The 24,113-nt window shown below is 35.9% G+C and overlaps 1 protein-coding gene across 2 annotated transcripts in view; it reads right to left on the minus strand.

Annotated features, from left to right (window-relative positions):
• Positions 1-6,437: 6,437 nt before the first annotated feature.
• Positions 6,438-24,113, minus strand: part of dennd4c (DENN/MADD domain containing 4C) — an 84,133-nt gene continuing 66,457 nt past the window's right edge. The window contains exons 23-34 of one of the 2 annotated variants that reach the window (XM_087261905.1): positions 21,416-22,518; positions 18,355-18,550; positions 17,412-17,518; positions 17,161-17,336; positions 15,904-16,095; positions 15,190-15,370; positions 15,001-15,111; positions 14,471-14,608; positions 14,153-14,270; positions 13,854-14,007; positions 10,211-10,275; positions 6,438-7,856 (exon numbers count right to left, since the gene is read on the minus strand). In XM_087261905.1, the coding sequence (XP_087118031.1) occupies positions 7,720-7,856; positions 10,211-10,275; positions 13,854-14,007; positions 14,153-14,270; positions 14,471-14,608; positions 15,001-15,111; positions 15,190-15,370; positions 15,904-16,095; positions 17,161-17,336; positions 17,412-17,518; positions 18,355-18,550; positions 21,416-22,518 (2,678 nt within the window). In that variant the 3' untranslated portion in view covers positions 6,438-7,719. Of the gene's footprint in view, positions 7,857-10,210; positions 10,276-13,853; positions 14,008-14,152; positions 14,271-14,470; positions 14,609-15,000; positions 15,112-15,189; positions 15,371-15,903; positions 16,096-17,160; positions 17,337-17,411; positions 17,519-18,354; positions 18,551-21,415; positions 22,522-24,113 lie in introns of both variants that reach the window. The other variant, XM_087261904.1, reaches the window with a different exon arrangement.

A 24,113-nucleotide genomic window follows, 5' to 3' on the forward strand; every position in this document is an offset into this window, starting at 1 on the left:
TTGTGTAATGTATCAAGGCATATAGTAAAAAAATAAAGTTAAAAAATTCCACTGGTTTGTCGCTGGGGGGCGATCTCCGTGAATAAATAATGCTGAACTAGTTCTACTTTTATTATATCTCTTGATTTACGGATTTGCAAAATTAATAATAACAACAAGAACAAGTAAAGATAATGGACACCTCTGGTGACCAGCTTTATGCGGATTTGATTGTCAGAAACTCGCATGCCCCACACTGCCAAAAATATTATTGAAGGCTGTTTTTCAGAGCAACCTAACCTTCCCTGACCAAGTATTGAGTGTTTTTTACATCTTCATACAATTAATTAGTCCAACATTTCTGTCCTAAAAGTCAATAATAGTAATATTTAAATTTTCAAATAGGCCTATACTTAATTTTACGGTTTCATTAGCTGCAAGCTAATCATCAACAATAAAAAAAAACACTTGAAATATATAAGATAATCAAATTTACTGAGATGCATTTATATAAACCTATATACAAACTCATATACAGATGTGAAATAAATTGTTGGTACCCTCCCTCACATTAAATATGAAAAACCCACAGTCACTGAAATAACATTCATTCATTTTCCTTCAACTTAGTCCCTTACTTATTACTGGTCACCACTGAGGAATGAACCACCAAATATTTTGGAACATGATTTATGCAGCAGATGCCCTTTCAGCTGCAACCCAGTATTGGGTTAACACACACTCTCATTCACACACACACTCATACTGCAGGCAATTTAGTTCCATTGTAGTTCCATCCAATTCACCTATACCGCATGTCTTTGGACTGTGGAGGACCCTGAGTAAACCCACCTAAACAACTGGGAGAATATGCAAACTCCACAAAGAAATCACAACTGACCGAGCCTGGACTTGAACCAGTGACCTTGGAACCAGCTGTGAGGTGATAATGCTAACCACTGAGCCACCGTGCTACATGGATTAACAACACAATATCATATAGCATTATCAAAACTATAACAATGTCAAACTGACAAAAGTGATGATTAATAGTAATAATAATATTTTAAAAAACACTGTAAATAAACAAATGAAAATCTGATTTTGTTTTCAAATTGTGGTTCAATTGAAGCATAAAAAAGCAAAGTATTGAAATTGGTCTGGACAAAATGGATAAAACACCTAGAAAAGATTACAAATAATTTAACCATATTTTAAAGGGCAACTATTAAGCTGTTTGGACAGTGTATATGTAGTGTGTCCAAAGTCATATTAGGGTAATAGAAACATAATTAGTCTTCTTTTTTTTAATTTCCTGAGGTTCAAATAGGATCCAAATACCTCCCATATTGAGGCCCACCACAACTTGATGTAGAAGTGCGGTTTCCCCGACCCCCAAACTGATTGACAGCCGTACATTAAAATGTCTACATTGTAACACGTATAATACTATAAACAAGACAGGACATGCGTAAAGCAACTAGTGATCATCAATCATCATCAAATGTGATCAAGTATGAGTTTTACAAGTTTAAAACAGTTCATGTGTGTAATCAATTACAGAAATTTTAACATCTTTACTTTATCACCACAGTCATGTGTCCGTACAATGATAAAAGAAGACGCTTCAATCCTGCTTTGTGGACAATAAATAAGGTTTATTTTGTACATTAACATAACAGATCTTTAGCAGCAGTAAATATTAATGTGTATTCACATTTGCTGTGCAAAACAGGGCAAAGTTAAATGCGAATTATGTGTGTGTGTGTGTGTGTGTTTGTGTGTGTGTGTGTGTGTGTGTGTGTGTGTGTGTGTGTGAACATTGTAATAACATTGTGTATGACCCATCAATGCAGAAATGCTTGAATTAACTCCACTACAAATACATCAAATAATCATTGGGAAAGTTCTTACTGTAGTATTTCTCCTAAACGTTATGTGAGATCTGCTTCCTTCATGTCTTTCACTGTGCTGCTTATCAGATGCAGCAGAAGATGAGAACACACATCAGAGCCATAGGGATTGATCTCTGTGACTCTGACAGGCAAGTGGGAATGGTGGGAAGGGAGAACCTGATACCTTACAGGCACATTCTAGAGACACAAAACATTTATCTTAAACCATAAAAAGGGGATAAAATATGTGCCCTTTAAACTAAAACAGACTGTAATTATCACCACAAGCATTTTCAAACAGGTAATCAGTCAGTGTGTCTATTTAAATGGTGAATAGTACTCATTGTATCATGGTGTGCAACACACAAAACATGGGCCAAAGAGATCTATGGAGATAAGAAAGAACATTTTAGACATGCATCTAAATGTTAGAGGCTATAAGACCATCTCTACAGGACTGTCTACAGGACTGTGGCCAAACTCACTGGATGTGATCAAAAGAGAAAAAAAATATATGACAAAAATCAGTTACTGGTGATATGAATATTAACTAAAGAGCCCAGAATAACTTCCAAATATATTAGAAGTGAACTTCTGGATCCAGGTTATATCACCTGGTATTATAGGTCTTAAATATTTGCAGGGTACCATTAAATCTCAAGACTATCAAAGCATTCTGGATGAAGATGTGGTGCCCAGTGTCAGAAAGCTTGGTCGAAGTTATAGATCATGGGCCCCCCAACAGGATAATGACCAAAAACACAGCTTAAAACAGACAACAGATATGAACAAAACAGTGGACTGTTCTGAAATGGGGGCTGCGCAGTAGGCAGTGCTGTCACCTCACAGCAAGGTTGCTGGTTCGAGCCTCGGCTGGGTCAGTTGGCATTTCTATGTGGAGTTTGCATGTTCTCCCCGTATTGTTGTGGGTTTCACCTGGGTGCTCCGATTTCCCCCACAGTCCAAAGACGTGGTACAGGTGAATAGGGTAAGCTAAATTGGCTGTGGTGTATGAGTGTAAATGAGTGTATGGATGTTTCCTGGTGATGGATTGCAGCTGGAAGGGCATGCGCTGTGTAAATCATATGCTGGATAAGTTGGCGGTTTATTCCGTGTTGGCGACCCCAGATTGATAAAGGGACTAAGCCGAAAAGAATATGAATGAATGTTCTGAAGAGGCCTTCTACAAGTCCTGAACTGAATTCAATACAATTTTTGTGGAAAGAGCTAAAGCATGCAATCTGCAGAAGGCATCCTTCAAACCTGAAACACCTAAAACATTTTACTCACAAGAAGAGGGCCAAAATACCTGTCATCAGGTGCAGAAGTCTCATTGAGAGTTATAAAATTACAGTGATTGCCTCAAAAGAAGGGTACCATCAGTTTTGTCCAGGCCAGTTTCATTGGTTTGCAACAATTTGAACAATTCGAAAAAATAAAACGTATAAGAGGGCTGATAGATAGATAGATAGATAGATAGATAGATAGATAGATAGATAGATAGACAGACGGACGGACGGATGGATGGATGGATAGATAGATAGATAGATAGATAGGACATATAGTTATAGAATGCATATAGGCATATTGTTTTCATTTAATTTCTGTTTGCATTAAAGAGCACCTATGGTAAAAAAAAATCTACTTTTCAAGCTGTTTGGACAGACATGTGTGTAAGTATAGTGTTTAGACCGTCATATTGGGGTAATATAAACACACCCAGTACTTCTTTTTTTTCAATTTAAAAACATAAAAACAGTGGACCAATGGAAGCGGTTTTCAGAGCGACCGCAACTTGACGTAGGAGTGCGGTCCCCCCGCCCACCAATATTGACTGACAGGCATGCGTCACCTAACCCTCAGTTAGTCGTTTCAGCGTTCAGCATTTTCAGCGCAAGTCAAAGCGATGTCACTAAAGGAACATCCTTGCTCTATTTTTAGATGTAAGGCTAATTGGGCTCAACACAAGCTCAATATTCTCCACATTATCGCTCTTATCGGAATTATTGGTTGTACCTTTATGTAGGTTTGTAAACGTGTACATTTTATTGCGTTTACCTTGAACTTCAGCCGTTTGCATTTCTCACGTTCACAGAAGCTCCCTGTGATCTTAACTAGGTGCAGCTGGAAAAATGCAAGTGTGTTCCCTCATGTGTGTGTCTCTCCATTGGAACGAAAATAACAAACTTGCCTGCAGGTAGCACACCAGAAGCTCTGCTCTGCGTGGTGCGACACTGACACAGCGCCATGCATTTTGGAATTCTGGGCGTGGGTTTCTGTCGGGGTGCATGCAGCGGCGCTTCAAGTCAGTGGCTGGGCGCCGCAGACAGCGGCCGACTTGGGGCACCATTGTCTGTGCCTAGATGGAAACCTGTGTTTAGAGTTCTAAAATGCGTGGCGCAACGATTCTGGACGCTTCATGTTTCTGCCGCACCACAGAGAGTGTCTGGTTTGCCATGTCGTGGCTTCGAGAGGCGCATCCGGTGCCTCAGTCAAAGTTAATTCAGTGTGCGTGGTTATTAGTCTCGGTGTACAAGCTCGGCACTTGAAACTAGCCCACACTTGGCTGTAAAACTATACAAAGACACACAAATGATTTGTACCTTCTGCTTGGTCAGTGTCCTAGTCATTCATGTATGGCTGAATGCTGATCCTCTTACTCCTGCTCCTTCTCTCAGTCTGCCTGTCTGTTGCAAACACAGCAGGTGAGCTCTTGGCTCCGCCCTCTTGTTACGTTGGGCGGGAAACTGAAACTAATTTTCATGTGAAGCAACACGCCCCTAAACAGTCAGCAGTGTAGACATCCCCAACATGACACTTTTAACACTATAATAAAAAAAAAAAATCTAAATTGTGTTTTAAACTGAACCTAAACTGGCACTTTCAGAAGAACCTTAACACTTATATTAAATCATGAAAAAGGGGTGAACTATGTGCCCTTTAATTAAGTGTGTTTGATCTGTAGAAACAATCTTCTCTCTGTCGCTATCAAAAAAAAAAAAAAACAACAACAACTCCCATCTCCTTATTTTAGCAATAAATTCTTATATATATATATATATATATATATATATATATATATATATATATATATATATATATATATATATATATATACTGTATATATACACACACACACAGTTCAAGTCAGAATTTTTATCCCCCTTTCCTCTGGAAAAAGGCTTTTTATTTTGGCTAGAATAAAAGCAGTTTTAATAAAAAAAAATAAATAAAATTTACGGTCAAATTATTCGCCCCTTTAAGCTACATTTTTATAGTTTATACCAGTGCTTCTCTAACTGTGGTACGTGTACCACTAGTGGTACACAGGCTTTGTTCTAGTGGTACGCGGAGGAATGAAATATGTCATGTTCATGCTACACACATTTCAAATTTACTGGGCCTACTATGTGACTGTATTTCAATACTGCTCGTTTTGGTGGTGCTTGGAGAGACAATTTATTTCTGAGGTGGTACTTGATGAAAAAAGTTTGAAAACTACTGGTCAACAGAACAAACTATCATTATACAATGACTTGCCTAATTACCCTAACCTGCTTAGTTAATCTAATTAACCTAGTTAAGCCTTTTAATGTTACTTTAAGCTGTAAAGAAGTGTCTTGAAAAATATCTAGTCAAATATTATTTACTGTCATCATGGCAAAGATAAAATAAATCAGTTATTAGAGATGAGTTATTAAAACTATTATGTTTAGAAATGTGTTGAAAAACACTATGATGTACTATGGTGTATGTGTGTGTGTGTGTGTGTATATATATATATATATATATATATATATATATATATATATATATATATATATATATATATATATATATATGTAATTCTAAAGTTAAAAACTGCTTATTTCTAACTGAAATAAAACAAATATGTGTTCTACAGGAGAAAAAATATTATAGGAAATACTGTGAAAATTTTCTTGCTCTGTTAATCATAATATTTTCACATGAGGGCTAATAATTTTGAGTTGGTATATATTCATTTTGCATTGGCTTATATTCATTATTCTGATTATGATATCATTAAATTAACATAAATGTAATGTTTCATTTATGGATAAAAAAATATATTTTTACATAGGTAAGTCACATTATTTCAATTGTTATTTTTCAATTATTTTAACAATTATTTTTCAATTGTTGTAATAATTTTCTTTTTTGGAAATTACGTAATATATCTACCAAGTATGTAAAATATTAATAAATAATATTTAAACACTAAAAATACTTTGATTTTAAATCTTTAAAAAATATATTTCACATTTACATTGTCATTTAGCAGACACATTTTTCTAAAGCGACTTCCAATTGAGGAGGCATTCAGCGATTCAACAAGAAGAGACAATTTTTTTTGAGAGAGGGAAACAGGGAGAAACTATTTCTACAGGTGGTTTGTCAAGCCAAAGATAAAATATACACACACACACACACACACACACACACACACACACACACACACACACACACACACACACACACAAACACACACACTTTAGAAGAATAAAAGAGTACAGAAATCACAATGGCAAATAAAGACATCAATTTCACTCTTACATGTTAATTTATTAGTAGTAAAATCTTTTTTTAAATGTACAAATCCACAAGTCCTATCTAGACTTGATAACAAGGCACATGTACTATGTGATTTCTTTCCCGATGCATTCACAAATGGCAGTAACTCAAACTTTTAATTGATTTTAATTATTTTTACATCCTTTGGATTCACTTGAACTACGAGACCAGAATGAAAGGTAGTCAATTTAATGGGCAACAGTCTTCAACAAGCAAATCAACTAAAGCTAGCACTATTTTAAGATTCTGAGTTTCTGAGGTTCTATGAATGTTTCTGTATTAAAGAGTCATTTGTGCATACAGATGATGAGATTACATGTCCTTTTCTCAAAGCTTGAGTATTAAAAAAAACAAACTAGACAAAACTATGTAAGAACGCATGAATAAAGAGTTATTTCACTTCATAAAATATGTTCTTCCATTCCGGATGTAATTTACAATAGTTCCACAATTCATCATTATCCTACAAACAGAGAAAAAATCTAGTTCCTTTCTACACCATACCTCAACGATTCTAGCCTTTGTTTAATTCATTAAAGTTACTTTCTGGAATGTTCTGGAATTCATCTGATTGTCCTCCCTCACAGTATATCACTTTAAGGTGTAATCAATCTAATTTACACGCACATACGCACACTCTCTCAGACACACACACACACACACCAACATCTCACCTCACACTGTGACACTCAAAGCCTATATTAACCTCAAAGAGCTATGTTTAAGACTCCACAGTGAGAAAGGCCAAAGTTCAAATATCCCAATATAGAAAAATAAGTATATATAAAACACATGACAGCAATAGAGAACGATAAAGAAATCATTTCTGAAAGTGCACATCAAATAAGACTCTTCTCCAGAACATTCTCCACATCCACAAAATCCAACAGGAAGGTCGCTGAAGACAGAAGCTAGAATGAAGGGCAGGGTGGGGAGACATCTTAAAGTTGGATTTTTCAGTCTTGGGTTTTCTTCCAATGCAGTTTGAAAAGGGCTCTCTCTTACACACACATACATACACAGACAAACACAGGAGGTGCTGTTCAGCTCCTGAAGGCCAACAGTAAAATGCAGTGTCTACAGAGGCTGATGCCATGACATTCTTCAGGAATCTCAAAGCAAAGAAGCCAATTTGTTTCTTTTATTCTGGCAGGTGGTAAAAAAAGGAGCATTTCAGGTGGCGGTGCAAATGAAAGAAATGACTTTTACAATCCTCGGGGCTTTCACAGTCACTCCCGGTCAGAGAAGCACATCAGATGACTGGGGCTCCAAAGGAATTGAGGCACCACTGCACACCGTTGCTAGGTGGTCTGTCAATAGGGGACAGGACTTTAAGCTGTTCTGCGCTGAGCTGGCTGTAAGCAAGACGGTATTCACGATTAAAGGCCTCTGCGAAGGAAGAACAAAGCACAGAAAGATACTATTTCAGTTCAAATTTAAAGTAAAAACTGGAAATTATTTTAGTTTTAGCAATGAAAGGGATAGTTCACCCAAAAAGGAAAATACTGTCATTACTTCCAAAGCTGACTTTTTTTTTCTTCTGTTAAATACAAAAGCAGATATTTTGAAGAAAGCTGGAAGTGTGAGGTGCTATCCCCTTTACTTTTATGGCATTTGTTTTTCATACCATGGAAAAACTATGGTTATAAGTTTTCAGCTTTCTTCAAAATATTTTGGTTTGTATTCCAAAGAAAAAAGAAAATCTTAAAGGCTTAAAACCACTTGAGGGTTAGTAAATAGTGATTAATTGTTTTTATGCGAACCAATCACTTTATGCATCAAGTGGAGCATAAAACCAGGTCAAAAAGGAAATGAAGATTTATAAATTATCTGAATAAATCAGTTTTCATAGATGTATGCTTTGTTATGATTGGACAATATGTCGTGATGCTACCTTTTAAAATTCCTTAATGTTTTTGCAATGCATATTACTAATAAAACAAAACGTTATGACTAGGAAATTTACAAAATGCCTTTATGGAACATGATCGTTGCTCCAATGTCACATTTCACAATCAAAATTACCATGATGAAAAAAAAATCTATATTCAGTACATCCGGACAGTATTCATAGTGCTTCACTTTTTCCACATTTTTTTATGTTACTGCCTTATTTCAAAATGGATTAATTTATTTAATCAAAATTCTACACACAATATCCCATAATGACAACGTAAAAAAAAAAAAAAAAAAAGAGTTTTTGAAATTGTTGAAAATTTATTAAAAATAAAAAACCTGAAAAATCACATGTACATCATTATTCACAGCCTTCGCTTAAAACACGTTACCTGAGAACAAGTAATAGATTCGAAAGACCAAAGTCGGGGAATATGTCATTAAATATAGACAACAAGATGAATTATATATTACGTTTAACAAATATAGTGAGATTAGATCCAACGGGAGATCCTTGATGAACAGTCCGACGTGCACAGCTCTCATATGGTTAAAGCACGTTGCAGCTCAGAGTGTGTGTGTCTGTATGCGTGTGTGGTCACGTGATGTGCGTTTTTTCCGTTTCAATGTAGACGGAGAACTGTTCAGAAATGCTGGGTGAAACGCTAGTGTGGGCGCGGATCGTTTTCATTCCAAAACGCCGTTTTAAAACTAAAACGCACATATGTGAATGGGGCCTGAGAGTTCTTCGGATGCCATTTGGCAAATTCCAGGCAGGGAGTGGCTTCCGTCTGGCCACTCTACTATACAGGCCTGATTGGTGGATTGCTTCACAGATGGTTATCCTTCTGTAAGGTTCTCCTCTCTCCACAGAAGAACACTGGAGTTCTGACAGAGTGACCATCAGGTTATTGATCACCTCCCTGACTAAGGCCCTTCTCCCTCAATCACTCAGCTTAGATGGCCAGCTCTAGGAAGAGTACTGGTGGTTCCAAACACCATCCACTTACAGATGATGGAGGGCACTGTGCTCATTGAAACTTTCAGAGCATCAGAAATTTTCTGTAACCTTGCCCAGCTTTGTGCCTTGAAACAATCCTGTCTCCGAGGTCTACAGACAATTCCTTTATCTTTATGCTTGGTTTGTGCTGACATGCATTGTTAACCCTGGGACGTAATATAGACAGGTGTATGCCTTTTCAAATCATGTGAGTTCATGTAATCAACTGAATTTACCACAAGTAAACTCCAATAAAGCTGCAGAAACATTTTGAGAATGATCAGTGGAAACAGAATATACCCAAGCTCAATTTAGAGCTTCATGGCAAAGGCTGTGAATACTGATGATGTACTGTACATGTGATTTTTCAGGCTTTTTATTTTTAATAAATTTGCAACAATTTCAAAAAATCTTTTGTTCACATTGTCATTATGGGGTATTTTAAGTAGAATTTTGAGGAAATAATTTAATTTAATCTATTTAGTAATAAGGCTGTAACATAAAAACATAAAAAAATGTGGAAAAAGTGAAGCGAAATGAATACTTTCCGAACACACTTTACAATTTAGTATTTTAAATGTTTTTATTCTGAATTGAAACAAGCACAACATCTGCCATAAGAAAAATACTTGAAATACTTCATCAAAACATGTCTTTTTATCCTTTTTCCAAATGCAACCGTTTTTTTATGACAATGCAAATCTTAATACTCCTAAATGTACTTGTGTAAAAGACATGTAGAAAGACTTAATTTATTTTTGAAATTCTACAATCACATAATTATTGAATAAGCGTGACAGCTTTTCATTGTGTGTGTGGACTTTGAATGTGAACAGGATTTACTTACCAATATCAATGTTCTCCCTTCCTAAGGCAACAAGTGACAGAAACATAATTTCCCTGTAGACACTCCTGGACATAAAAACAAGAGGAGCACAAGATATAGTTACACAAGGGATAGTTTTAGCATGTTCATTAACTGTTCAGCTATGTTTAAACAGATCCAAGTTAAAACAAACACTGTGCCCCCATACAGTTGAACAAGTACAAAATCATTGCCATAAAGGGCCTGATGTAAAGAATTGATGTATTTAAAAACAGCAAATATTTGATTGTATTGGCTTATTTGTCATCTTCAACTAAGCACAGTTGACCCTCTGTGTAAAGAAATAGGTACATGATTCAGAAACTAAAACAGTAAACTGCTGGCCCTCTGTCACAAAACAAACCTTAAACCACTGTTGGAATGGACGGGTATGGAGCTCACTGATAGCAAATAGCTGTTCCTTGGCATAGAAATTGATATTTTGTATGGCATAATTACTACAATTATGTCCAACAAACAAACAAACAAATTGGTTTATGCTATCAGTTTAACTGCTTTACAGACTAACATTAGAAGCCTTACCAGCAATGTGTGAGAAGTTGTTTTTTTTACAAGCGTATTCTAACAAGCGCAGCATTTTGAATTCAACAATTTCCCACTGAATAAACTTTTATGAAAAAACACTGGGCAAAGAAATGTACAAATGAGTGAAGAGAGCATGCATTGCAAAAATTCAGTTTAGTAAAATGCAGATGCTTCCAACTCTATCGACTGAAAGTTTTATGACTTTTTATTACACTAGGGATATAAGAAGGGTTTAAAATGAACTTTTTGCACTAGCAGCATTTATAACCAGGTTAGGTTAGGTGGATTAGGGGGACTGCACAGAAGGACTTAACGATAATAACAAAAATAAAGAAAAAAGAGCTTAAAGTGCTTAATAAAACTGGTAAACTGAGACTGAGATAAACTCTCTTGAATGATTATGCTATGCAATTACATTGTTGCCAAATTGAGTTACTGACATATTCTTATTAAATGACATTATTTACATTATGGGATGTTTTTTTTATAAGTTGTTTACATTTTAAGACCTTTTATTAAAAAAAAAATATTACACATATACCGTTTGCTATGGAATGCAAAAACTTTGAAGCTCAATATCTCAAAATGTTTCAGAATGCAGATAGAACCTTATAAACCCAAGGTGACGATATGATATTGCAATAATTTGAATACATGTTTTATAAGCTGAAAATGAAAGCCTCAATTTGGTGTGGCATTATCATTATACAAAAATCATGAAAATATTTGGATTTGTTTGATTGGTTGATTATGTAGGCCAGTGGTTCTCAAACTTTTTTCACCAAGTACTACCTCAGAAATAACATTGTCTCTCCAAGTACCACCATAATGACCAGTATTGAAATACAGTAGCGTAGTAGGCCTAATGAAGCAGCTACAGCTGTGCACAGTTCAAAAACAAGGAAGATTAATTCCTATTATTAAGAATATGTATTATTGTTCGCCACTTTAAACATTATAAAAAGTCTGAACATTAACTGTGTTTGCAGGTAAAAACAAACAAGTAAGAAAATCAAGGACTTTTAAGCACATTTTCCAGCACCTATGTTTTTTTAAGACTGACACGTATTGAACATACTAAAGATGTGAAATGTATTCTCAGCAACCCATAAAACATTGCATAGGAATTTATACAAATAAAAACCATTAATAATAATATTAATAATAAATCAATTATTACACTGCTTAAATAATAAACATTTTAGTAAATAATACTAATATTAGGTAAAAGTACAAAGTACTCTTTTAAAAAGTACTAGTGAAAAAAAAAATCAGGTTTTCATTATGAAATCACTTTAAGTGTAAACTTCATTAAATGGTTTAATTGCTTAAATGACAGAGCAACATATATAGGTATTTGCACTAACAAAGGAAGTATGGTTGATTAGTCCTTTCATGAAAATTAACCTTTTAATAGCACAGCCAAAACTACCACTTAACTGTATAAGGCCATAGAGACACTTTTTGTCATTTTTTTTTTTAAACAATATGTTCAAGCTCTGAAAGGTTTAATTAAGTATATGATAAAGATATTTAAATTTAGGCTTTTATTTACATAGTTTGTTTCCTAAATGGCTGTACATCACATGGAGATTTTATTTTACACTTGATCTTAAACTAAAATAATTTTACAAAAAAATAAAAAAGACAAGTACACTGTCAGTAATAAAATAATAAAACAAATGACTTCGTTTTACTTGAGGTATTTGAAATATGACAACAATACTTTTATCAAAGCAGTGTTTTAAGAGCCTTATTGTTTATTTTGATAAATAATCAATAAGTAACAACAGATTGCTTTGTAATGCCTGTACAATTTAGTGATGCTTTAAGACAGATCAGAATACATCTATTATGTATAAATCACACAAATAGGCTACCTTAACAGAAACATTTCTAGTATAATTCTTTTGTCGTAAAGAAATAAAAAAGTTCCACCTTTGCTAAAAGTAAGTTTCACTTCACTATACAGCCAAATAAGAAGTCCATTAGTAATAGTATTGTCATTGGTCATGCATCGATCTAATTCTAAATACTGAACAGTTTTTGACTAAATTTAGTCGAGGAGCAAAGATAAATAATGTCTACTTTAATAGCTAAGAGATAGCAATTGTATATAGTCTAAGCACACATATGCGATGATGAGAAGACTTGCAGGTCATTTGAAAAAGCTTGTGTAAGAGCTCACATAACTGTTCTTGCGATTAACGTGACTGCGCTCTCATGTTAAAATAAAGCAGTTGCAACATTTACAGAAATGAACTGTGCAATATCTGCATTCCTGCACCGCCAGTCAGACTGTATTTAGAAGAGTGGCAGGTCAGAGGTGAGAAAATTCACAGAGAGAAGAGGGTGAAACGTTTATGTTGACAAGAAAAAAAAAAAGAATCGCTGACCCCTATTGTGCGCATGTCGTGTTGCTGTCGATGTTATAATTGTTTATTTTTTTTAAATATTGTGACATTCAAGATCTGTAAATTAATACAGCTCTAGATAACTTCAAACAGCGTCCACAAGTCTCTCCTCCATCATTAAAAATTCACCGTAGTCGCCTTAACAACAGAAAGCCTGCAGTTCTTTCATTTGATTGAAGAATGAAAAAGACGCGACTGAGGTAACATGCTTTTTCGGCTCGAGCGGACAGCGCAACGGCAAAACGTGAGAGGTGTTGGCTTTTTTGGGGTTAATTATTGTAATCTTCCTATTGCAACAGTGAAATACAGGGAACTGTCTCTAGATAATCTTAAAATGCAAAAAACATCAGCTATTTTTGTCATGGCGTTAGGCATTACGCTAGAGAATCATTTAAATACTAGCTCTAAAGTGACATTGGTAAAGTAGCAGCGGTTTCTGCTGTTCTGTCATCTGCAGATGTGAATGAATGGTGGAAGAAAGTAGTTTCTCTTACAAAAGGATTTTCGAGACTCTTTGTTTAATTTTCTTTTTTAAATACACGATTATGTCGTTGAACTGTTACATAAATGGAATATCAATGCAGATCAAGTAATTCAACTCAGGAATACTTTAAGGATTTAAGACTGCACTAATCATGTATAGAAAACTAGTATACATGACCAACCTCTGGCGTTTAACTTCTGGATGTTTCTTGATCTCCCGGATGAGCATATTGATGGGGCCGTAAACATCGTTCATCTGAATGCTGCGTACAATGCTGTTTAGCAAAGACCGAGTCTCCTGGTGGTCAGTTGGGGCTAGAGTTCCCTTCCTTTGCACTGTATGACAAAATATAATAATGTTCATACATGTCACATGCCGTACACGAAGTATGATTTTTGTTTGGTGTTCCTAAAACCGGTCTCATTAAACATTAACATGCTGATGCATACACTGAACAAATAATTCTCAAAAGTTACTCACAGAAGGTCCTCCAGAGCTGATAGAGGGGCTCGGTGGGCTCCTGATGTAAGTTGACATTATCCCACAACAGCTGCACGTACACCTGCTTACTGTCCTGAGACAAAGATGTCTGCGGCAGCTTTGGGAGCAACACAAAGAACTGTGCATTATTATGTTGGTTCATATCAACATACATTTAACAAGAATTACTGGGCTGAAACGCACATAATGGCTCAACAAACATCTGCTATATTTTTATACTGATCTAAATGAGAAAAACCTGAGGCTCCATAATGAGCACTCATTAAGAGTATAGCAGTGTGAATGAAGGTCAAGTACCTTTACTCCATTGTTGCAGTGTTCAGAAGTGAGAATGAGTCCAGGCAGAATGCTGGGCAGGTCTAAACGACGAAAATACCACACCAGGTTCCAGAAAATGATGGGGTGCTGACTAAGAAACTTATGTGTATAGATTACCTAAGAGAAAATGCAAATAAACAAATCAAGACAACAATGTCCTGTGGGCATTAAAACACTTTACATAACTAGGGTTAAGCATTGTGAGGTTGCTACAATCTGGGGCTCAGATTAAAATTGGAAAAGCCAAAAATTATTTTACAGCTCTCAGGGACATTTGATTCCGATTCAATCATGCCACAATTTTGGTCAATCTTGACATTTCAAGGAATGTTAATCTCCCATATACAGTATATACACATGCATACGCGCATATATAAATTCGTGTTGGCTGCTTATGAGCATATTTAAATTGATTCTGCAGGAACAACCGGCGAGATGTACATTATCCTTTATGTAAAATAGACCTAGTGTTTAATGAACCATCAAAATTTAAAGTTATGCTTGAATACCTGATCCCCTTCATTTTCTAAAAGCGACTCCAATTCTTTGCGCAGAACCAGTGGACTGAGATACGGCACAGAAACTGGTTTTGGGTTGGGTCGCTTTTGACCCAACGTGTCCTGAAACAATAAAAAGCAGAATTAAATCACATCATTCTTGATCCATTAAAATTGTAAAAAGGCAAGGTGGTCCCTTACCGACACTTCTTGTAAGCTGTTGGGCAGGCTAATAGTGGATATGCCATGATTGGGTCTTTGAATCAAGTCCAAATTCTGCAGTGGTCCTCCCATACTGTTGCTCCGTGTTAATGTGTTCCGTTTCTCAGCTTGTCTCTCCATGAGACCAAGGGGGTCTGAATGTACAGGCTCAGGTACAAGGCTACAGGGCAAATTCAGAACTCATTATGCGATCTAAGATTTATAAAAAAAAAACAAACAAAAAAAACACACATTTACAGTATATTACCCTACACCCATTATTGCCAAACTCTGCATTTCTCTGTTGTGCTAAACTTTCAAAAAGTTTCAAGAAATTGAAGCCCCACCATCTACAGCTTGACTTATATCCAACTAGGTCTGTTAACATCTATTAATTTTCATTTCACACATCACAATCAATTCAATTGAAATTTAGATTTAGAAAGTTTTGAGCTATAATTTGCAGAAGGTAATTATTTTCAGTTGATCAGATAATTTCCAGTCTACACCATCTTTATTCACATAGAGTGGATTAAATATATCTACAGAGACGAGTTCAGCAAAAACCCTTATCTTGTGGTTGAGATGAGTGCTTAGCAAAAACCCTTATCTTGTGGTTGAAAAATCATCAATCAATTTATGATATTTACACAAAAACCAACAAACAAAAATGAGTTACCCTTCCTGTAATATTTTAAAACTGTGTTTACATACATCTTTGGGGTTCCAGTTTGAGCAACAGGCATCTCAACAGGACTCTTGCTGTCCTCAGAAGATTCTGCGAAAGTCATGAGGTCTGAAGGGTCACTAGGAGAGCTCACTTTCACTTCTGATGAGCTAGAAGTGGTTGGTTGTGTGGTGGAGCTGTGGATACTGTCTCCTGATGTACTCGTCTTCAAGTAGAAGCTGTAAACAAAAATGCCTATTAAATGTCATTGTAAAAATCTAAATTGATCACATAAATTACAGTGGAATGTATGTTTAATAAAACAGTGAACATACAATGAGACATGATCTGATTGCTTAAATATACTGATGTGAACTGTAAGCAAAACCTAATTTGGATGGACAGAAGAAAGAAAAGCACATTTTGCTCACTGACCATTATCAAAAGATAAATTCTGATAATATCTTTTTAGAATGTGTAAAAAATATGAACATTTTTTAACAAACCTTTATTAAAACATTGAAATACATATTTCATTCCAAGATAAAAGTTAAAATGAGATATCACAAAAATAGCTTAAATATTCGAGAAAAAAAAATCAGTTGTTTCAACATTTGAATTATCCCATCTAAGAAAGTGGTCAAGAGCTATAGAATGAGAGTAACGTTAAGGGAGAACAATAAGAACCATCTCAAAAAATAGGATGGCTTAAGTACAAAACACTCAAATACAGATCACAGCTGGAGCAATTTCATATAACAGAAGATGAACTTTAATGTCTTAAAAAGTTTACAACAATGATGCATGAATGTCCTTAATCATCCCAGCAAGCACAGGACTTAAACATGACGTCAGATTGACGTTGTACCCATAGGTCATGAGACGTCAGAACCAAACGTCAGGCAGATGTCATCGTAATAAATGTCAGTTCTTAATGTCAATATGATGCTGGTTTTAAGATGTTGGATTTTGTTTACTTTCCAAGACAACCTAAAATCCACCAAATATCACCATCATTTGATGTTGTTATTGGACATCAAAATAATATTGTTCTCAGATGCTGACGACCTAAATCTAACCTAATATTAACATCTCATGACCATGTGTGTCTGCTGGGATCTGTCAGCAAACCATATAGGAAGTCAGCAGAACATCTTTGTAGACTTTGTACTGAGATTTACTTATTATATTGATGACTCATTTAAAGATCTTCTTCAATTTCCTAGTTGTGTATGCATATTGTTAGGTTGCAATGTTGTAATAAAAATGTAATGCAATAAAATCTATTTTCCTAAGTAACTCACCCTGGAGTAGCACGCAGGTCCTGGAACTCAACATGGAGCAAAGGAAGGAAAGTGACTTGACAGAAGGGACAGGTGCAGTTTAGATTGGAGTCATCTGCTGTCCAGCCCGCCATGATCTCCTCATCATACACTAGTGCCTCACAAGAGCGACACTGAGAGCAGCTGGACATGAGAACCTGCCAAAAACAAGCCACATATAGTTGTACGTCTTTCTAATAAAGTGAAGCATCAATTAGAGCTGCGGCTCTCACCTCTAAAGCACAGTTTTGGTAAATGCTGGAGGTGCTGGCATGATGAGAGGAACTATGTTCAGACCTCTCGGAGTCTGCTCCTCTCATTGAGCGACCTGGAGTCAAAGCTGTAAAGAACAAATGGAGAGCATGTTAAACATCTCATATCTTTAACCTGTGTGTTGTCCTAGAATTCTGTATGCACAGGTTTGAATCACAAAATACACCCACATTTAATAAATCTCCAAAATAAAGCAGCTAAATTTCATTTAAATCTTTAACCTCATCTTCAGCACAAACTTGGTGAAAATGAGTCTAGGTTTTCCCTCATCAGTGTGCAGTTTTTCATCAATGTTTAATCAGTGGGTTAAAGGGTATCATTTCTAATGCTAGGCACCTGCATAAGTTTAATATGCTTTTAGCAAGACAGTATTCGTAAATGTTTAAGCAACAGATTCGTTTTGTGTGTGTGTGTGTGTTTTGGGCGGTAAAAAATTGACCCGAAGGACAACTGTTGTACCCAAAATGTGTACAGCTTTTATGAGAATATGAAAATAAAAAATGATTATTTTTTTTTCTAATGTTAGGGTCATTTAAAAAAATCAGCTAACTTCAAGATAAATAATCAACAACTTGTTTGTTTATTTATTTATTTTTTATTAATTATTATCAACATTGGTTTTCTTTTCTGCTGTTAAAACAATACATGGGTTAAAGTTAAAAAATAAAACAACTGATGGTATCAGTTTTCCCAGAGATGGGTTGCGGCCGGAAGGGATAGGGTTAGGGTATTTTACGCTGCGTAAAAATGTGCTGGATAAGTTGGCGGTTCATCCCGCTGTGGCGACCCCAGCTTAATAAAGAGACTAAGCCAACAAGAAAATGAATGAATGAATGATATCAGTGTGGTTTATGAATTTATGTTGAATGTGTGTGTGTGTGTGTGTGTGTGTGTGAGTCTTACGAGTTGACAGGTGTGCCTGGCCGGTATCGCTGCTTCCACTGCTGCTACCCAGGCTGGTATTGCTGTGTGCGAGCCCGTTTGAGCCCAGACTAGGCATCAGTCCTCTGGGTAAAGTGTTCTCCGTATCTCCCTCTCCAGATAGCAACTGTTCTTCTAGCCTAGCTGGGAAACTGTACTGGGGCTTTAAGTTATCCTCCTAAATCAGAGACATCCAAAATATAGTCAAGACTCATCATACAGTTGAAGTCAAAATCATATAACCTCCAGTGCAGCTCTCCAAGTGTTACTCATTTTTAAACATAATAGTTTTACTACCCAATTTCTAAAAATAAAAACATTTCTTTTGTCTTTGTTAACTAGACAAGTTAAGATAATTAGGCAAGTTATTGGATAACAGTTGTTTGTTCTGTAGACAATTATATTTATTTATTTATTTATTAATTAATTAATTATTATTTTAATAGGCTAATAATATTGACATTCAAATTGATAAAAAAACTGATTTTATTACAGCCAAATGAAAAGAAACAAGACATTTCTCAGAATAAAATACTGTGAAAATGTCCTTGGTCTTCTAAACATCACTTGGGAAATATAAAAATAAAAAAGAATAAAAATGTCACATGGGGCTAACAATTTTGACTAAAACTGTTTGTCCATCATTTACAATGTGTAACCTCAGAATGCATTTTACAGAGATTACTCTACTAAATTGTACTACATTGACATGCAAAGAAAACTGAGAAACAACTAATTATTTTAGCCCGAAAGAGCAAAAATCTGCATATTTTGCTAATCGCTTTGCTAAATGTACCTAATGTTATGTTTAACCTTTGACATTAAAAAAGTACAAAAATAAAAAATAATAAAATAATTTCATAAAAGTGTGCTAGTTCATACTGCTTTCTAAAGGCTTGTCATAAAATCTCAAGATTACTTTTTGGCTATGCATTAAAACAAAAAAGTTTTTTAATTATTATTTAAAAGGTTTATTCAGCTAATATCTGTTTTAAAAGGATTCTTGACATCTAAATGTTCAAAAGGTTCTTCAGTTTAAAAACATCCTTTGAGGTGAATCCAAGCTGCCAAAATTTTTTTTCCACTTCCTGTTTTTTTATACAGTATATTGCAGTATAGCTGAATGCATCATTTCAAAGCTAGCTTTACAAACACAGATCAATGTCGTCTTTATAACTACCTTTCTGGCTGCCCACCCACGCAAAGAGAACTGATTTAACAGAATCACTGAACTAAAATGTCCTTCTTATGCATGCTTACACACAAAACTTGATAAATTAATTTATTTTATATATGTGATTAGAATTGAAGGTGAGCTCCAATTCTAACAATGAACAATGATTTTGTTCTAACAATACAATTCACACTTAGCAGACAACCTTCTAAACAGGTTTTACAACATTTTGTCAACAACTGACAGCATGGAGAAAACAGTATGCAGTTATAGGCCCTAAAAGTGTGAGATTCTGGGGCAAAAATGTCCTGTGTGAGTTTTTGTCATGTATCTGGGTTAAATTATAGTTCAATATCTCATGAGTGCTGTTTTGTCTTGAATAGAAGAAAAGTGAATGTGATAATCTAGAAACAGTTAAGAAGTTAACAGTGCTGTTATATTTTAGAGACAAATTTGTCTGTTTTTGCCAATGAAAATACTACAGCCACAGTAAAATTGAAAGCAGAATGCTATATTTTGTTTCATTTCTGTTGTAAATTTACTTTCCTTTTTCCTTTTTTATTTTTGAAGCCTTTTTTTAAATGTCTATTTGATGTTTTGTGTATTTAAAAGAATAATAGCTTAATTTTACACTTTTACACAGAACTCAAAAATGTTATGTTATTGATTAGAGTAGAAGAAGAGCAAACAATGCTACAACTATAAATCACTGGAACTGTCAGTCAGTCAGAGTTTAGCAAAGATAAAATGTAAGATTTTCACCAAATCTCCAGCTATAATCAATGCTAAAAAATAAAATCAGATGCACTTAATGGAAGCACGGACATTAGCTATGTTTCCATCCAGCTTTTTTTAGGCGCATTTTGCTTATGCGCATAAAAAAACTGTAGATGAAAACGTCATGATGCACATAAATTTTGAAAATGCGCATAAAAAACTTGTGCGTATAACTGAGTAGGATAAACTTTTTATCCGATAAGAAAAGATGTGTATAAACTACGATGGAAACACTTTTACAGAACAAATTTCAGTATGCACATTAAAAAGGTCATGTGATTTTGAGATAAGAGATCATGATGAAAATGTGTGCGAATGGATAAACCAGCAGACTGAGCACACTGTAAACCAGGGGTCACTAATTCTGGTCCTGGAGGGCCGGTGTCCCTGCAGGGTTTAGCTCCAACTTGCCTCAACACACCAGCCTGGATGTTTCAAGTATGCCAAGTAAGAGCTTGATTAGCTTGTTCAGGTGTGTTTGATTAGGGTTGAAACAAAAATCTGCAGGACACCGGCCCTCCAGGAACAAGTTTGGTGACTACTGCTGTAAACCATCTGAAATGTATGCCTTACCATTTCAGTATTAGTGTTATTATATTATTAATGACCTCCAGAAAAAAAAAAAATAGCGTCTGTGCTCCGCGTCTGACAACTTCAAACGCCACCGCACTTTCACTGCATGTCAGGATTGCCTTCTGAGGCGCAAGTGATTTATTAGATGAAGAAAGGTTGACACAGCTTCTCCTACAACAGCAAATTCAGTTTTTACTGTTGATATTTGGCGCCAGTTAATCAGGAAGTGATGATTTTGTTCGCTTTGACTCGTTGGATAGAAATGCTGCCTTATTCGCACGTCTTTCATGTGATAATCCAGTTTTGCGCAAAAAGTTCATTCTTTTTTTATTCTTTTGTTCTTTTTTTGGATGGAAACATAGATAGTGAGTGAAAACTCATTAGTTTTCAAATAAAACTATCATGCCTCAAATAAAGTGGGTGAATGTACAAATGTAGTAAATCACAGTATAAAATGCACTTTTATAAAAGTAAAACCTTTCATGGGTTTCTTGACACATTTCTTTTGTTTGCTCTCACCTCATCATCTGAGTAGGAGTAGGCTGAAGCCACTGCATCCCACATCTTACTGGCCACATTGGCTGCCTGCTTCATGCCTGATTTAAGCATATCTACTTTGGGGCCCACCAGAAGAGAGTCCATCTTGATGCCTGAGATGGAGTTGATGACAGAGCCTAGTGAGCTGTTCTGTGACGATTTTACCAGTGCAGTCAGCGATGACGACCTCTGGCCTGCAGAGCCAGGGGTCTTGGGGGATTTGACAGCAAATGTCTTTGAGCGAGTGACAGCAGGACTAGGTTTTGGATGCTCCGTTGAACTGGCCACTTTGACTGGGCCAATCGGAAGGCTTGACCTTCTTTCTAAAGACTGCTTAACTGCTGGAGAGTCTGGACAGTTTATGGATTCAGGGTTTGAACCCTGTTGCAACTCCATGCTAGGAGATCTAGCAGTCAGGGGGCTTTGGAGGCTCATGTACATCTCAATCTCATCTGCAAGATTCCTTGACACCAGAGGTGGAAAGGTCCGTGTGGACTCCTGGCTCTGAATGGAGGTTGTGTCTTCAGTTTCTGAAGCAAAGAGTGAGAGTGGATCTGCTCCCATTTCGACATTCTCCCTCTCCACAGCTTTAGAGGAGGAGACGGCACTCCCTGTGGTTCGCCCAACTCGTTCACTGCTATTGGATTCTGCTGCTGCATTATCCCGCTTTATACTTTTCTCCACTCCCTCTGCTGCAGAAGTGAAGGATTCATGTTTGGTCTCCTGCTTTTCCTCTTGTTCTTCCTCCTGGAGGGCAGGGCTTAGTGTAGCCTCCACCTTGAACTCTTTAAACGGAGCAATGCTTGCAAAAGGAGGAGGAGTCTGGCTGCCGGAGAACACTGCTGCAAGAATTTTTGCATCTGCGCCCATGTGATCAGCACTGAGCTCCAGACTGCTTTTTTTCTGTAGCATGCCAGCTTTGCTCTCTGCACTAAAACTGCAGCTGCGCTCCATGAAGGCCTTTACCCTTTGCTGCTGTCCAGACTGCGGAAGCTGTGAATCTGGGATTACAGTAGCATCCTCCACAGACAAGGCCACATCTTCACTCTTTTTACGGGACATGAAGAGCTTACCAGTGCAAACACCTGCTGGAGACACAGAGGACAAACAGTGGCACTTACATCAAGTCCAAAACAAATACTGTATGAAATATTAGTGCTTGCAAGATAAGAAAAAGAACGAGATTATGTTTTAAACATTGCATCAGAGATACACATACATATATAGTCAGGTGCATAAATATTTGGACATAGACACAATTCTAACATTTTTGGCTCTGTACACCAAAACAATGGATTTGAAATGAAACAAACAAGATGTGCTTTAACTTCAGACTGTCAGCTTTAATATGAGGATATTTACATCAAATCAGGTGAACACTGTAGGAATTACAACAGTTTGCATATGTGCCTCCCACTTGTTAAGGGTCCAAAAGTAATTGGATAAGATGACAGATGCTGCAGAGGCCTGGCAGAGCATCACCAGGGATGAATCCCAGCATCTGGTGATGTCTATGCATTCCAGACTTCAGGCTGTAATTGACTGCAAAGGATTTGCAACCAATTATTAAAAAGTGAAAGTTTGATTTATGATTATTATTCTGTCCAATTACTTTTGACTCCTTAAAAAGTGGGAGACACATATGCAAACTGTTGTAATTTCTACAGCATTCACCTGATTTGGATGTAAATATCCTCATATAAAAGCTGACAGTCTGGAAGTTAAACCACATCTTGTTCGCTTATTCTGTGAAAATTTTAAATCCATTGTGTTGGTGTATAGAGTCAAAAATATTAGAATTTTGTCTATGTCTAAATATTTATGGACCTAACTGTATGTACACACACACACACACACACACACACACACACACACATACACACACATACATATATATATATATATATATATATATATATATATATATATATATATATATATATATATATATATATATATATATATAAATATATATATATATATATATATATAGATATATATAAATATACACACACGCACACACATATGTATACATATTTATCAGAGGTCGCGTTAGACTTTCTTATTGTCCGTCTTTTTGACGGAAAGGGTTGTAAAAATTCCGTCATAACCTAATATTGATCGTTATTTAATTTACAGACTTTCTAATTGCTTTTTGTCATTCATATTTTAATAATAAACTTGCACGATGAGCATATAGGCTAAATTATTAATTAATTTATTTGAAAAATACAAAACAATCTTATCTGCCTTAACTCATATCTTCCTCCTGCGTCGACCTGAACAGGTGCTTGCCTGTATGTAATCAAACGCATCAAGGGAGACTGATGCAGAGGCAGTTGTCATTAAATTCTTTGTCTTTACCTCGGAAAGTTGAGTTCTCGTGACCAAAAACTGGAATTAGCGCCACTTCAGCCAGTGCTTTGTAGTTAGGAAACATTTCTCCTAAGGCTGTGATCAGAACAAAGTTTGCTGAATTCTCTGAATGTGGTATTTCCCGATCCTGCAAGCACTCGTTTCACCGGGAAAAAATACTACAGCACGCGCTCCTTCTGCACCCCTCTGCGATCGGTAGTGCTTACAATGCACTCCAAAGCACCTGAACTCCTTGCTGCAGTTTGGTTGGCTCGTAACAGCTGTCGGCGACTGAGGTTTTTGTCTGTTTGTTCTTCATCGTCCA

The sequence above is a fragment of the Danio rerio genome, chromosome 7, assembly GCF_052040795.2.
Source record: "Danio rerio strain M-AB ecotype USA chromosome 7, GRCz13ab, whole genome shotgun sequence".
NCBI lineage: Eukaryota > Metazoa > Chordata > Actinopteri > Cypriniformes > Danionidae > Danio > Danio rerio.